The sequence below is a fragment of the Anser cygnoides genome, chromosome 2 (genome assembly GCF_040182565.1).
Source record: "Anser cygnoides isolate HZ-2024a breed goose chromosome 2, Taihu_goose_T2T_genome, whole genome shotgun sequence".
In the NCBI taxonomy this organism is placed as follows: domain Eukaryota; kingdom Metazoa; phylum Chordata; class Aves; order Anseriformes; family Anatidae; genus Anser; species Anser cygnoides.
In genome coordinates this window covers 118,135,001-118,149,601 of record NC_089874.1, presented here as the reverse complement: position 1 = coordinate 118,149,601, position 14,601 = coordinate 118,135,001, and the positions used below count along the sequence as shown (strand labels likewise).

Below are 14,601 nucleotides of genomic sequence, written 5' to 3'. Positions count from 1 at the left end.
CTTTTCTATACTTTTTAAAATTAATTTTAAGGCTGCCTTTCATAGTAACTGTAAATAACTGTATCCATTAGTTGCTTTAGCAATATCTGAGTTAGTGTTCTGCATAAGTGGAATAAAATAGTGTACAAAGCCTATTTTATGAGATCTCTGGTGTACTGAACTAGTAACAATACTTGGATATCTTAAATACTACATTCTTAGAGCCTGATGCATTTCCTTGATTGTAGCAATTGAAGTTTAATAAGAGGGGGGCTTTATAAAAGTGTCTGTCTTATTTTTAAGAATAAATTGTATTTCTATCTGTGCAGGGGCACGCTATATTATCCTGTAATGTTATATTGTTTTTAAGGAAATTATTTAAAGATATATTCAGAGATTTTAATACTCTCTCAGGATTATGACATTGGCATGTTTAAAGCTGGTTCAGTGCTTGGCTTAAATGATTTTATGGAAGAAATGGCAATGATTCCATAGTATTCACAGTACAGGAGTAAGAAAGAGTCTCCAACTTCCAACTGATCAAGCAATTCACCCAGTCCTTCATAGTTTATCTATCTTAGGACAAGATAAATCACACACTGGAGGCTACTGCATCTTACCATGGAATTTGAAGTGATTTAGTTTCTTCTGCTGACATTTAAATGTCTGAAAGCTAGATATCATGATAAGAGCATATGAATTCTACCTCATAATACACTGGTAGTCTAGTTCAGCAACTGAGAAGAATGATGAATGCTGTTCAATTGATAATGTCCGAGTGTCAAAGGACTCAGTCAGCTTATGCAGGATGCTGGACTGTTATCCACTACAGCAAATCCTAAAGAGTGGATATTCAGTCCATCAATATTTAGATTACAGAATGTAGCATAACTCATTTTTGTTTGTTTGTTCTAAAACCTGATTGCAAGTTCTCTGTCTTCTGTAATAAGTAACAGAATGCACTGACTCAATGGCTAGTATTACCTATCCTTGGAAGCTTTTTCATTTCTTACCTGCCTTCTCAGTTAAAAAATCCTGAAATGAGTACAGGATGTCAAAGTGACAAAATTCATTTTCACTGGCAGTTTTGTTCTAACACAGACTTTTTTTTAATAAAATAAAACAATTAAAAAAAAAAAAAGCACAACCTACTCATCATGACTTCTTTCTCTATATCTGACCCTCATAGCTCAATCATTTTGGATTTCATAATTTGATTATGTATAAGGCCCAGACAAGTAATCTGCTCTGACATTCTGTATATCACAGGCTACCACATTTCTTCACCCCTGATGCTGAGCCTAAAACTAATATGATTTTCCTCAGAGGTTTGAGACTCTCTATGGGCGGTTCAGTTGCATAGGGATTTGCATTAATTACCATATCTTCATTTTCCTTCTAATGATTCTATGTTTCTGCAGAAAACCTGAAATTTCCACCTAATCCTATGCAGATGCATATTACACTTTAGAAAGTTAAGAGGCCTTACAAATATCATGTGTATGTGGTACCTCACACACTTCCATGCTTGTGCTCACATCTGTTACAAAAGCTTCAGTTACTGTTTTTTTTCAGCTACCTTTTAGGTATATCCTTACGAAGCACTTCATTTATAAGGAAAAAGATCATTAGACTATGCACCAGGCTACTGCTTCAGAAAAATGGTGTGGTAGCTAAAGAAGAAATTTTAAAAATATTGACCTTGATTTAAATACTGACATGTATTATTTGTCTACTAAGTTATGAGGTCTTAAAATTCTGTATTTATATGTGTGCATATTTAAATTATCTCTATATGTGTGTATATGGTACTTTCCTCCCTCTTACTTTAACTCATTTACATAGCGGCATACCTCACATTAGTATGGGTTTCAAAATCTAATGCAGTAATACCACTTTAGAAGTATTGCCCAAACTGCAGACTCCTACCTATTTAATACTGTAGTACCACTACAGTGCTTGCTATTTGCCTTTTTCATTCAAAAGAAACTACAGTTTTGTTTACCAGATACTGTTGCTATTGAAAGTAGTGTTTGCTTCTGTCATGAATCTTTCTTTTTTTTTTTTTTTTCTTTTTCTTTTTCTTTTTATTCTAATTTTTTGGTCCTGTAACTATCAGTCACTTTTGGAATGAAACAAACAAACAAACAAAACATTGCAATTTAATATCTCTTCTGCAGAATAGGAAGTTTAGTGAAAACAGTGTTTGTAATGTAATGTTTTTCAGCAGCTTAACGTCAGCATATATCTGAGAAGTTGTGTACTTGTAGAAGAAGAAAGTAGGCAGGAGTTCAGAAGCCTTGTCCTCTGTGCTTCAGTCCTCCTCTGTATGCAGTATAGTGAAACTACATTATGAAAAAAAAATGGTATCCAAAAGAACAAAGTTCTCTATTTAAGCAACTAAATGAGTAATGCCAGTTTTCAGAGATAATGAGTAAACTACATTCTGCCTCAAGTCAGTAGCATCTAAAAATACATTTTTTTCTGAAAGTTCATTATTTTAGGTATCTGCCTAAAACACTTTTGTATTGTGTAAGCAATTTGATGGTCTAGCAATAAAAGTGGCCAGTTAAGACATTGACTCTGCATATGCTGAAATAAATAGGTCCAAACTTGGTCACATATGAAAATTTCTCCTTTTCACTGTCATTAAAGTTTTTGCTGTGCAAGCCAGTGCTTATTTGGAAAACTTTTATGAATAAGAGCAAAAACTAAAGAGGATATGTATTTTATCAAGAAGGTGGCCTACAAACTTCCATACATACATATACAACATAGGCAACTGCAAAAACATAAGTGCCGTAATAATATTTATGGATTTTTAGATGTGTGACAAGTTGGAGGGCTACAACTGGATGTGCAAAATCGTGCCTTAACAGAAATGCAATTATTCCAGTTGCACTAAGTGTTTCAATTGCCCCTCTAGAAGCAGTTCTGCTTCTTTAAGTATACAATTTCATGAACTGTTGTCCATAATCATATGCTTAAACTGCAGTATTGGGAAGTCTAGCCCTGCTAGTTTACATGCTACATATTTTTTAATTCCAGGAAAAAAAATCATTTGTGTCCAGTAAAATTGCTGAAAACTCTCACGCTGTGGAAAATTTAAAAAATGAACTTAAAGAACTTGCTGCATTATGGAACATGAAGCAAATACAGATGGAAAATACAGAAAAATCTTTTGTCGATTTACGGTAAGAACTGCCTATTTCATGAACTTGTATAGGTAGTTTATTACTTTTAATAACTTTACTTATTACTATTAATACAGGTAGTTTTATTATTTTATAGCATTATTTCTAGGAAATATAATTCACTTTTCCTGAATAATTTGAAAGTATTTTTGTGGGATTACTGCTTCTAGATTCAAGGCATTTGTAGAAGTTATTCGTGATACAATGTCTGCCTACCAAATTGAATTTTGGGTGTCAGAATTACTTCTGGAAATCTAATAATATTCATGGTCAGTTGCATCCTTAATTAATGGAGGATTGCATTCTGTGTTTTCTCTAATTTAAGAAGTGTAGACCTATACTTACTGTGACTGATGAATACTGAAAATAATCTCAGAGGTCTCTATCCAACTGATAATACTGAAAATAGTCTCAGAGGTCTCTATCCAACTGATAATTCAGACTACCTTCTAGGCCACTCAAGCCTTGGAGGGCCATATATGTTGATTGCACAGCAGCCTTACTCTTTAAGGAGAAAGGCGAACCTGCTGAGCAATGTCAAAGAGAAAATAGCTTGGATTGTTGAGTTGTGCAAGATTGCTAAATAATAAAAAAACAATCCTGGTGTCATTATAATACATCTCCCTGTCTGTCATCTCATTCACTTAATCTATTGTCAATGTTGAAAGATCTTTGAGAGATTATTGCATTAAATTCTTGGCTGGGGAAAAAAAAAGTGTTTTTATAAGTACATTTTTATAGCTGTATATGTGGGACTGGATATGTTCTTTTTCAGCTCTTGATTCAGACAGAATGATTTGGAGGCACTCAATGTGCAGTGGAACTTACTGAACTTCAAGAATTGAAGGCATCCTTCCACAATTGAAAATCTCTTTATGTTTTCCTCAGCTCTTTAGCCATTAGTTAGTTGTTTCATATCAATGAAATGCTGTATTTAGATTCACAGAAAAAAAAAGTGATAATGTCAAGAAAAAGTGATAATGAGAGGTTATTCCAGCAATTCTCTGCTTCTAAATAGCTATGAAGTCCAGCTCTCTTTCAAAGAGAAATTTTCTTTAAAATTCTCCAGCTTTTAGACCTAAAATAGGCAGTAAAAAAGTTTTATATTTTTCTTGAAAACCTGCTTTTTAGAGATCTCATCTAGTACGAAGAGTGGTAAAGTAAAAAAATGACCAAAAAAAACCACAAACCACCACTCAATTTTTTATTTTTTTTTTTTAATTTTCTCTGTCACTCCCTGAATACAGAATGTGCAGCACACTAGAATTTCTCTGTAATGTGACTTGCTGAAAACTCTGACAGCAGGGAGGGGAGAGACTCTTTGTCAGGGAGTGTAGAGATAGGACAGGGGTAATGGCTTTAAACTAAAAGAGGGTAGGTTTAGATTAGACATTAGGAAGAAATTCTTCACTGTAAAGGTAGTCAGACACTGGAACAGGTTGCCCAGAGAAGCTGTGGATGCCACATCCCTGGAGGTGTTCTAGGCCAAGCTGGATGGTGCTTTGGGCAACCTGATCTAGTGGGAGGTGTCCCTGCCCATGGCAAGGGGTTGGAACTGGGTGATCATTGAGGTTCCTTCCAACCCAAACCCAACCCCAAAATTCTATGATTCTATGATTTTTATGCCGTCCTGTTGTCAGAACATTTAGCCTCTCTGGGCTTGAGGGGCAAAGGAGAAGAAGAGTTTAGCATTGTTGATTGTTTATTTCATTGTTTATTATTTCTCATTAGTGAAGATTAATGGTAAAAATATTCAGAAGAAAATTTCCTTTCAGGCTAATCTACGTTATTCTATTAATGTTTCCAATAATCTAACATATCGGATTGTATTTCATCAATCTGTCTTAAGAAAGTCTCTAGCCATTTACAGTTATATTTTGTGTTAAACATGTAGTTCAACAGTATGTATACCTATCTATTTGAACTTTTTTCTTTTCATAAGAATGCTGAATCCTGCCTTACTTGGTAGAAAAACTGAGAATAAAGGAGTAATTGTTTCTACTTTTCCATTTTTTTTTGGTATGTCATTAGGCTGATTCGAATGTGATCTGTTGGATAAACTTGAGATATAGAAGTCCCTACTTTTTCTGTTAGTCTTCATTGTTATCCTTTTACAGTTAACCTTCCTAGCATCTTTCTTTGAAGCATAACACTTCATTTACTATTGGTTACCAATAATGCAATAGAAAGACTAAATAATAGCTACTGGAGTGAAATAGAAACACTGGCACAATGTTTATAGAATAACAATAAGTTGAAATAAATACTTTTTTCTTTTTTTTTTTTTTTCCCACAATGAAATTTTGTACAAAACTGAACAGGCTATTGCAAAATTTAGCCTAACCTGCTAAACAAGGGAAAATTGTGTTGCAGGTATCCCACCTAGAATGTGCTTTATACCAATGGCTTTGGTAAAAATTGTTTATGCACTCTTGGAAAAGATAAAGATATGTCTTCATGTCTGAAGTTAAGAATGAACATGAAATACATTCACACCTTTTTTTTTTTTTTTTTTTAATCTCAGTGAAGGATGTTGCTACTTATATGCTACTTATATTTTAAGGATGATGGACAAATACTGTGAACTTAAGATTTGTGTTAGAAGCACACTTACTTATACTGGATCCCCTACCATTTATATGCATCAGTTCACATACCGTGTGCTTAATCCCAGTGAGAAGGAAATAAGGGTGGGAAGCAAGTTTAGGGGATGTGCTGGAGTTTAGGAAGGCTGGAAGGGTATTTCAGTGAAAAGGAACTCTAGGTAATTTCTACTGGATCTCTTATTCAGCCCCTCTTTAGAGAGGTTTTTGTAGACACTGATTTAGAGGAGGCCTTAGATGCTCTAATTTTCTGCAAAGAGGGTTGTTTTGCTGCAGAAAGTCTCAGAAGAGACTGTGAGGAGGATCTTGTGACCTCCAGAATTTAGAACTAAATCCAAAACCCCTAAATACTTCTGTTGTTTCAAGCATCACGTAATTGGTAAGGATAACATATTATTTGTCCCAGCTGTTCCTAGCTTGACAGCATAAATGGCTCCTGAGAAGTAAGCATAAGTTTTATGTGATAGATCTTTCTCTTTTTTTCAGACTGTTAGATTTGTTTTAAAATTAGAAAATGTATTATTTTAGTGTTAAAATAATTCTAAAGTAACACAACAAAGCCTGAATATTGGAAAAATTTGGCTTAAATTTGTCTATTGAGATTTCTCTTTTGTGTGCGCATTGTGATACAATCTTTATGCAGCCAAGAGTTACATTGCTGAAAAGGTTTAGGTTATGTTGCAGAAAAACAATTAAATATATATATATATATATATTTTAAATACTCTCCTGTCTAAAAGTAACAGAAGAACACATCCTGGGAGAACAGAATTTTAGTAATTACTGGAAACCTGTAAAAAATGCTTAATTTTACTTATTTCATTCCTACAGATTAAAGAAACAATACTAGGTAAGGACAGAAACATAAAAGAAATATACAGATGATATGAAGCTCCCTTTTCCAGTCCCAACAAGTAATAAAAATACTGGTTACCCAATATGTCACTGGTCATGAGCTCGTTCTGGATCTCAGAATCTCGTTATTCCAGAAGATATGGGAGTGAACCAGTCTATTCTCCAGAAAGTTACTTTTAGAAATGCAAGCTGTTCTTGAAAATTGAGAGAGTTACGTATCGCAATAGACTCATTGGATAAGGAGACCCACTGATATGTAGAGTGTCCTTAAGTGTTATTTGCAATCATGATAAGCTCCATCTTACATCTCTGTTTTTTGTTTGTTTGTTTGTTTTACAAGGTAACATTATTTGTGAGAAGACCACCTGTTTTATCTATTATAAAATTAAACGTTGAGCCTATAAGGACTAAAAAATAGTGTAGCATAATCTTTATTACTTCATTGAATTTTTTTTTTTTTTAAAAGGAAAAATTTAAGTGATGTGAAGTTTAAGCAGCAAAATGTGCAGATATTATTTAATCATCTACAAGATGAGCTAGCAGAATATGAAAAAAGGTTAAAGCGTGAAGAAAAAGCATATGGAGAGTTGCTACAGACTAGAAAGAAAGATCTGAAGGATTCTGAAGTGAGTATTATCAGAGCTGGCTTTCTTTATGTGAGAAATGAAGCAACTATTTGGTTAGTTCTGGCTCTTTTAGTATGTAAGAAGATACTATTTTTATCAAAAGTTTGAAAATATTTCCAGTGAAATGAATCGCTATTTTTCCATAGTAGACTTTTATATTTCTGTGAATAAATAAATTATTTTAGGAAAATTATGTGCTTTGGCACATTTAATTTTTCATTAATGTTTAGGATTATTGTATGCTTTCTCTCCCCTATTTTTTTTCCCATTTGATTTGTAGTTACCTCTGTGAAGGACAAGGATAAAAAAAAAAAGTCATTGCTTCTGCTGACTTGAAAATCTTCTCCTTTTCACCAAGTGCTCAATAACAAATAAAATCTCAGATAACTGTGATTAAGATCAGCATCAATAAGTTCCCATTCCTTTTTTATTCACTTCCTTGCAAGAATATTGCTCAGTGCATGCAATTGTCTTGATAGTGTAGCAGCCCAGCTTCGGTCTTTTGGATAAAGCTGTTGCTGAACTGTCAGGAGCTACTACATAATAGGTCTCTTATCTAGATCTTAGATGCTGCAGTTGGTACTAGGAAGATGGGAGCCACACCCTATGTAGATATTAATGAGGAATAAGAGCCATTTGAAACAGAAGTATTAAATACAGAGGAGTAATAACCATCTGAGAAATCAGATGCAATACAGTTCTTCACATTGTTTTCTGCATTGGTTTCATATTTACTGTTTTCCCAAGAAAATGGAAAAATGCCTAGTTCTTTGCATGTAGTTTTCTTCATTTTTACATGAAAATAGAAATTAAAAGCTTTGTCTTCTGTGAAGATATTCCAAGGTTAATATTTTTGCAATTGTATCTGTTTTAAAAATAATTTAAATATTCACTTATCATCTTGTATTCTTTACTTTTATGCCCATTTTGTACTTTTCTCAGTTAATTTAGAGTAGATTAGGTAAATTAAGCTACTCAATTACATTCTCTTTACTATTCACTTTTACTTCCTATCTCTAGTGTATTAACAGGGCTACTGTGCAATGCTGAAATTACAAAACCTGTGGGGAAGTGAGAATATATTTTAGAAAATTATGTAAGCATCTACATTCTTGACTCTTTGAGTTATTGTCAATGGTGCTAGATGATGCAAAGCGTTCTACAGTGATATCAAATCTAAGTTCTTCTTTCATACTAGTAGTGAAAACTTTTAGACTGATTTTTATTTTGTCTCAGCACTGCATCACATATAGTTCTGTTGCAAAGGTATTTCGCTTTATTTCTCAAAATCTATACTGCTCAGGGTATGAAGAAAGGGAAATAGCAACAATGAGAACTTGTCTTTTTTTTTTTTTTTTTAATAGAGATTGCTACTTTATTACTTTTCACTGGTATGTCAGTCCTGTCAGAATACCGTAACTGTCTCCTGTCTTGTGTTAAATTAATTCTAAGGTCAAAATTACCTGCCGGTATGTTGACTTGCTCATCTTCACCTTAACTTCAAAAATCTCTGTAAGGATTGCTTGGAGAGGTAGATTTCTTATCTCCTTCTCTACAACACCAAGATTTGTTTTTCCTAATGTTTTCTGTTTCATCCTGTCTCCTCTCTGCTCCCACTTTCCCTTGACACTGAGTTATGGAGAGCTCTTAACAGTATTTCTTTATTAAAGTAATGTTGGGGTAATGAGATTAAGCCAAGTTTTTGGTGGTTAAATGTAAGTAATATTTTGCTGCATGCTTGAAAGCCTGTTTTTAGTTTTTACTGGAATACATTGCTGGTCTCTGTGATAACATCTCTCCATTTAGGCCTGCAGCCGAAATGGAGGCACACACTGTTACTCTTTGACTATTTACTTTGTTATTACCACATCATTTTAATGTCATTCTTCATTATTTTTATATGAAATGCAGATAAAAACATTTATTCACAACTTCTATAAAACCCAACCCCACTAATCCATTTAAAAATGTTTAAAGTATTAAGAAATTTAAAAAGTATAATTCCTATATGTTTATATTACATTAGAAATCTCTTTCTCTCTCTCCCTCCTCACATTTAGTTCATTTACTCTCACTTTCTTGCTAGTCATGAAACTAAACTGGAAGCAATAACACCAGCAAAGCCAAATATTGCTTCAGTACCTTATGGACAATCAAAAAATTTCAGCAGGGACTTCAGTGTTTACTACCCAATGGAAATGGCAGAAGGCCTAGCACCAGTGGGTGGCAAGTTTGATAAGACGTTGGAACTAGCATTTATAGGCAATTCAGTTTGAATCCCAGTAAATTCAGGCAGGCTCTTCAGGGAGGCTAGCCATGATTTGTAAAATTTGGACCATTTCTTTAGAAGGATGGCTACTGTGGCTATCTTGAGATGGTCACTTCGACAGCTTTCAGAAGTTTTTGCTGTAGGTAAAAAGTCAAATCTTCTAAGCCGCTAGAAAAAGTCTATTACCTAGCCTATTTTAAAGATATATTTTCCTACTTAATGGGTTGAATGAAAAAGCATTTCAATTCTGATTTTTGGATAAAACTATTTCTATATAAGTTCCAACTTCACATAATGTGATACAATGATTATACGGCTTTCTTAGTCTGGAGATGTAAGCTGGTTTACTGAAGTAGTAAAGGAGCATACATCCTAGTTCGTTTTTCACAGGCTTTGTGTCTCTGGGTCTGAATGTAGGTGAGGCCATTCAATCCCCTGCTTGCGGGTGATGCAGTTAGACAAGACTATGCCTATTTCTAAGGTGAGGTATGGGAGGTTGAAAAAACAGTTCCCGCAGGATTAGCCCCCACAAGGAGAATACAAACAAACAACACCAAAAAAGCAATACCCCGACTTCTGGAATACAGTATAAAGAAGGCAGGTTCAGGAGTTTCTGATGTAGGGCATCTAGGAACACTAGTCAGATATAATACTGAATAAGAATCACCTGTCCTGATAGGACAAAAATTATAATACTTTGCTCCAAGCGTCATGAAGTGCAAAAACTGAAAGATGTTTTCTATATAGGCTATGAATATATATGGTAACATCGTATGTTTTCAAAGGCAAGGTGAAAACAAAACCCCAAGCAACTCAACATAAACTATCATTTAATCTGGGAGAATTGCTGTTAGATATTTTGGCTGATTCAGGAAAAGATTTAATACAGAAAACAAACTTTTGACTGAAAATTGAAAGTTGATTAGTAGTTCCTTCTACTTAGGGAGAAATGCAGATGTGTCAATCCAAAATGTTAGAGGTACACAGCTGATCATACAGTTTCAAGCTTGGAATTATCAATCATCTTGCTTATAATAAGATAATAATCAAGATAATAATCAATTAATCTAATAAGCTTACTTAATCTAATAAGCAAGATAATAATCAATTATCATGCTTATAAGATAGACCCTCACACCTTATACAGATGAGAATGATGTAGTAAGGAATGGAAAAACTAGTAAGACTGAAAAACCCAGTCTGAGATCTATGCAAAGGTCCAATTTAATGTCCTTTTTGTGCTTGCTTAGATTTTGTGAAGGTGAATAAAAGCCAGTAAGGGAGAACAAGAGGAAAGAAAAACTTCTTGCCAAGAAAAGGGTTTGAATGGCTTGACGAAAAGGGGATAGACAGTGACATCTTTCTTTGAGCAAGAGGCTTCTTTCTTCTGGAGACTAGATGGTACTGTTAAATCCATAAAAACAATCTCTTATGAAGAGACAAACCGGCCAGAAACTAGGTGAGAAATTTGATGAGAAAGCTAGAGACCCTTGTCATCACTGTGAAGGAAAATAGAGCTGAAGAATGGTCCTGCTAAGGGAGAAGATGCATAAGAAACTAGTGGCCCTAGCACAGATCCTGACAAAGAAAGAAATTTTGTGAGGAGATTCCTGTGGTGCACTGAGGGATGGAAGCAGTCTTTTCATGACCAGGACTAAACAGGATGAGAAGCTGAAGAATCTGTGTGCCTGGTTCTTGTAGGAACCCACATTGTGTGGTTTGGCTGGAGAGCTGAGTCACTGCTTTTGCAGACCTCCTAGACTTTGTCTTATCACAGGAGAGAGTGCTGCCAAGTGATAGGACTATGACACATGAATATAACAAATGTCACAGCTAAACACAAGGTGTGACTTTTGTTTAACTGATGTGCATGCGACTAAATGTGGTGAAATTTACATGTATAATGATGAAGTTATACCTTACAGGCATATTTTGTCACTGTGCTATTTGTAACTACTCTCATAGCATCTCATTACCTTATGTTCTACAGAGAGAGTACGGTCCCCAAACTATCATATTGCCATTTGGTTCAGTGCTGATATGTGCGGTATTAAACGCACAGATAAGAATTCTTTGACATAATTCATAATGAGTATTGGATCACGTTCAGAATGATTATGTTGTGCCTTGTTTTCTTAACCTGAAAACAAGCCTGCTTGTTCTTATTTTCTGCTGCTAATGTGATTATTGTACTTGCAATTAAAGTAACTGTAAAAATGATTACCGTGGTTTTTGGAGATTGAGCAAGACATTTTGAATGACCAAAACTCATTTGAAATGTGAAAATTTGTCCTTATTAGTATTTGCTATTGTATACATGATGAAATGCAGGTGTACAAATCTTGAAATTCAGACATCTATCTATGCAGACTTATACTTTTGATAAATGCATTAAATTTTGTTATCCAAAGCATTAACAGAAATCCTGATACTTTGAATTTCTTTTGGCTTGAATTTCTTTTGGCTTTGAAATAGTAGTAGTATCAGAACTTCCTGTTTCTATTAAATAACATCAGTTTTCTGCAAAAATACCCCTACCACCCAATAACATTTCTAGATTTTCTATGAATTTACTTAACTGATGGATGATACTAGAAATAAGAAGATGATGGTAAATAGATATTTCTTTATCACTGTACCTTAACATTGGACCAGCTTCAGAAATGTTTCATCTTAAACTGAAAGTGAATTTCTCAGATATAAAAGGCACTTTGAAATTCTTTTACTGGAATGACAATATTTTCTCCTTTGCCACAATGCAGAAAGCTTAATGATAAGGGAATATATATATATATATATTTAATACCTCAAATTTTATAGATATTAAGTTTTTACTTAGTTATTCTTTTTTTTTTTAATTTAGTCTGCAAATGTTTGATCAGAATGCTTTGACCCTAACTTTAATGCTTTTCATTTTAAAACAAATCAGCATGCACATGTTCCTATGAGCACTTTATTTTTTATAGAAAAGCACCTTCCATCTGAGAAATAATATATCAGAAAATCCATGACCAGTTCTAACAGCCAGTCATGATATGTTGTTTCATCAGGTATTGATAGTATTACTAATGAAATAATCTACAAAATGGCATATTTCAGAAGGGATTGTTACAGAAATATGATAATATGCTGTTGGAAGTTGAATTAAGAAATAGAGAAAAACAAAGTTAGATCCAAAGGGCAGTTTACCATCATAGTATTAGATAAAATCCACTGTGTGTCTTTTGTCATTTACTATTCGTCTATTTAGGTCATGTTTTCTTCTAGTCATTGTTTTCAGTCTTGCTGCATTAATACCTTTATATTGGTTTCCATCTCTTACTTTCAAAAATACTGTTAATCAATATTAATGTTACTGAAGTGCTTTGTTGCAGCATATCCATGTAAACGTTAAGAGTTACATTTGAAGATTTATGACAAGAGTTTTTGTTGTTGTTGTTGTTTTGTTTTTTTTTGTTTGTTTGTTTTTAATACCTAGAGAGCCATTGCTCCTTTTAGGCTATTCTATGGGGGGAGGATAAGGACAATAAATAGTCTGGCTATAAAATTGTCTTTAATTAGTTGACTCAGTGGCTTCCAACAGTGTGCTACACTGGTATGAGGGACTCCCATGTTACAAGATAGACTTCTGAATCTTACTCCATGCTCCTGGGTAGGCTTACCGTATCAACTTACATACTGTCATGTGGGAAGTGCTAGCAGTATTACCCAAATAACCATCCCACTGATTTTATTGGCTCACAGGGAAGTCACATACTTCCCTTCTGAGGAATTTACATAGCTAGAGGTTGGGTGCCATGACAGTAATGACATTCTCAGTGAAAATCAAAGGCATATAAAAATGTAAGGTTAATAGAATTTTTAAAGGATAGTTTTCTGCTTCTTCATTGAAAAATAAGTCATATACATAATAATTACAAGCAAATTAGCCCTCTCTGTATTTTAAAACACCGTCAATGGGAACAATTATAGCAGTCTAAAAATTATTTAGAAAATTAAAACAATTATTGGTTAATCTTTCTACAGGCACAAAGGGTTTTTCAAAGATTGTAATCCAGTTTTGATTATGATTTCTTCACTCATAATATTTCAAAAATATTTTGATCTTTGCCAAGGGTGCTGTTCTAACTTGTAAAAAAAAAAATAATCCTTTTTGCATTTTCTATTATGGATGTTGGAATAAAGAAATGTTTTTCACAATTTGTTTTCATGTAACCTAAATTCTAGAACACGCATGAAACATTCATATTATAAAAAAAAAAATTAAAAAAAAAATAATTAATGCCTGAAAACGGAACCACGTGGAGTAGTAAGAGGATGTGTGCAGGCTTGGAAAATCAGGAATTCCATGAAAAAATTCAGCATTATAAACTTTTGAAAATCTCATTGTGGGCATACAGGACATTCATTACATGTTAATAAGATAGAGTTTTCAGTCCTAGAATTCTTTTCACATCATTCCCTTTGCTTGTTTTCTTTTTCTTTTTTTCTTTTTTTTTTTTTCTTTTTCCCATAGCGGCACAAATTTTAGAGTATGGCAGTATGCACTAGGTGATGCTTGTTTCAAAATATCTTAAGTGGGTGTGCTGCATTGTTTTCTTAGGATGAAGTAAGCATTTATACTTCTATCAACATAAGTTCTTAAAATAATTTTCAATTGAAGTAACTCAAAAAACAAATACAAACAAACAAGAAAAAAAACAACATTAAGTATGCAACTCTATCAGTTGAAAAAAAAAGTTAGACTGTTTTTCTTCTCCTGCAGTCTCAATGCCTCCACTGATAAAGTTTTTTATCTCTTATAGAGCATGCCAAAAAGCATGCAAGGTCTCCAGTGTGGTGAAAGCAAGTGTTGAGATTTTTATATGTAGGTGCAGTTCTTTTTGTGTTTTAATTTACTGGTGCCTTAGAACTACTGCGGTAGTAGTTGAGCCTCCATCTGGTCTGAGGGTAGATAGTGGTCTTTTGAGTATTCTGTTTGTACTGGACAATTGTGTATGAGAATTTCACTTCACATGCTCGCAAGTCAGCATGAAGGATCATCATGTTCTCTTAGAGAGCTTCTGAAACATGGT

The 14,601-nt window shown here is 33.8% G+C and overlaps 1 protein-coding gene across 9 annotated transcripts in view; it reads left to right on the top strand.

The window, feature by feature from the left end:
• CCDC178 (coiled-coil domain containing 178) overlaps positions 1-14,601 on the top strand; it is a 181,039-nt gene that overhangs the window by 57,241 nt on the left and 109,197 nt on the right. For all 9 annotated transcript variants that reach the window (XM_048049361.2, XM_048049356.2, XM_066992901.1 and 6 more), the window contains 2 exons: positions 3,028-3,173; positions 7,098-7,257. In XM_048049361.2, the coding sequence (XP_047905318.2) occupies positions 3,028-3,173; positions 7,098-7,257 (306 nt within the window). The remainder of the gene's footprint in view (positions 1-3,027; positions 3,174-7,097; positions 7,258-14,601) is intronic.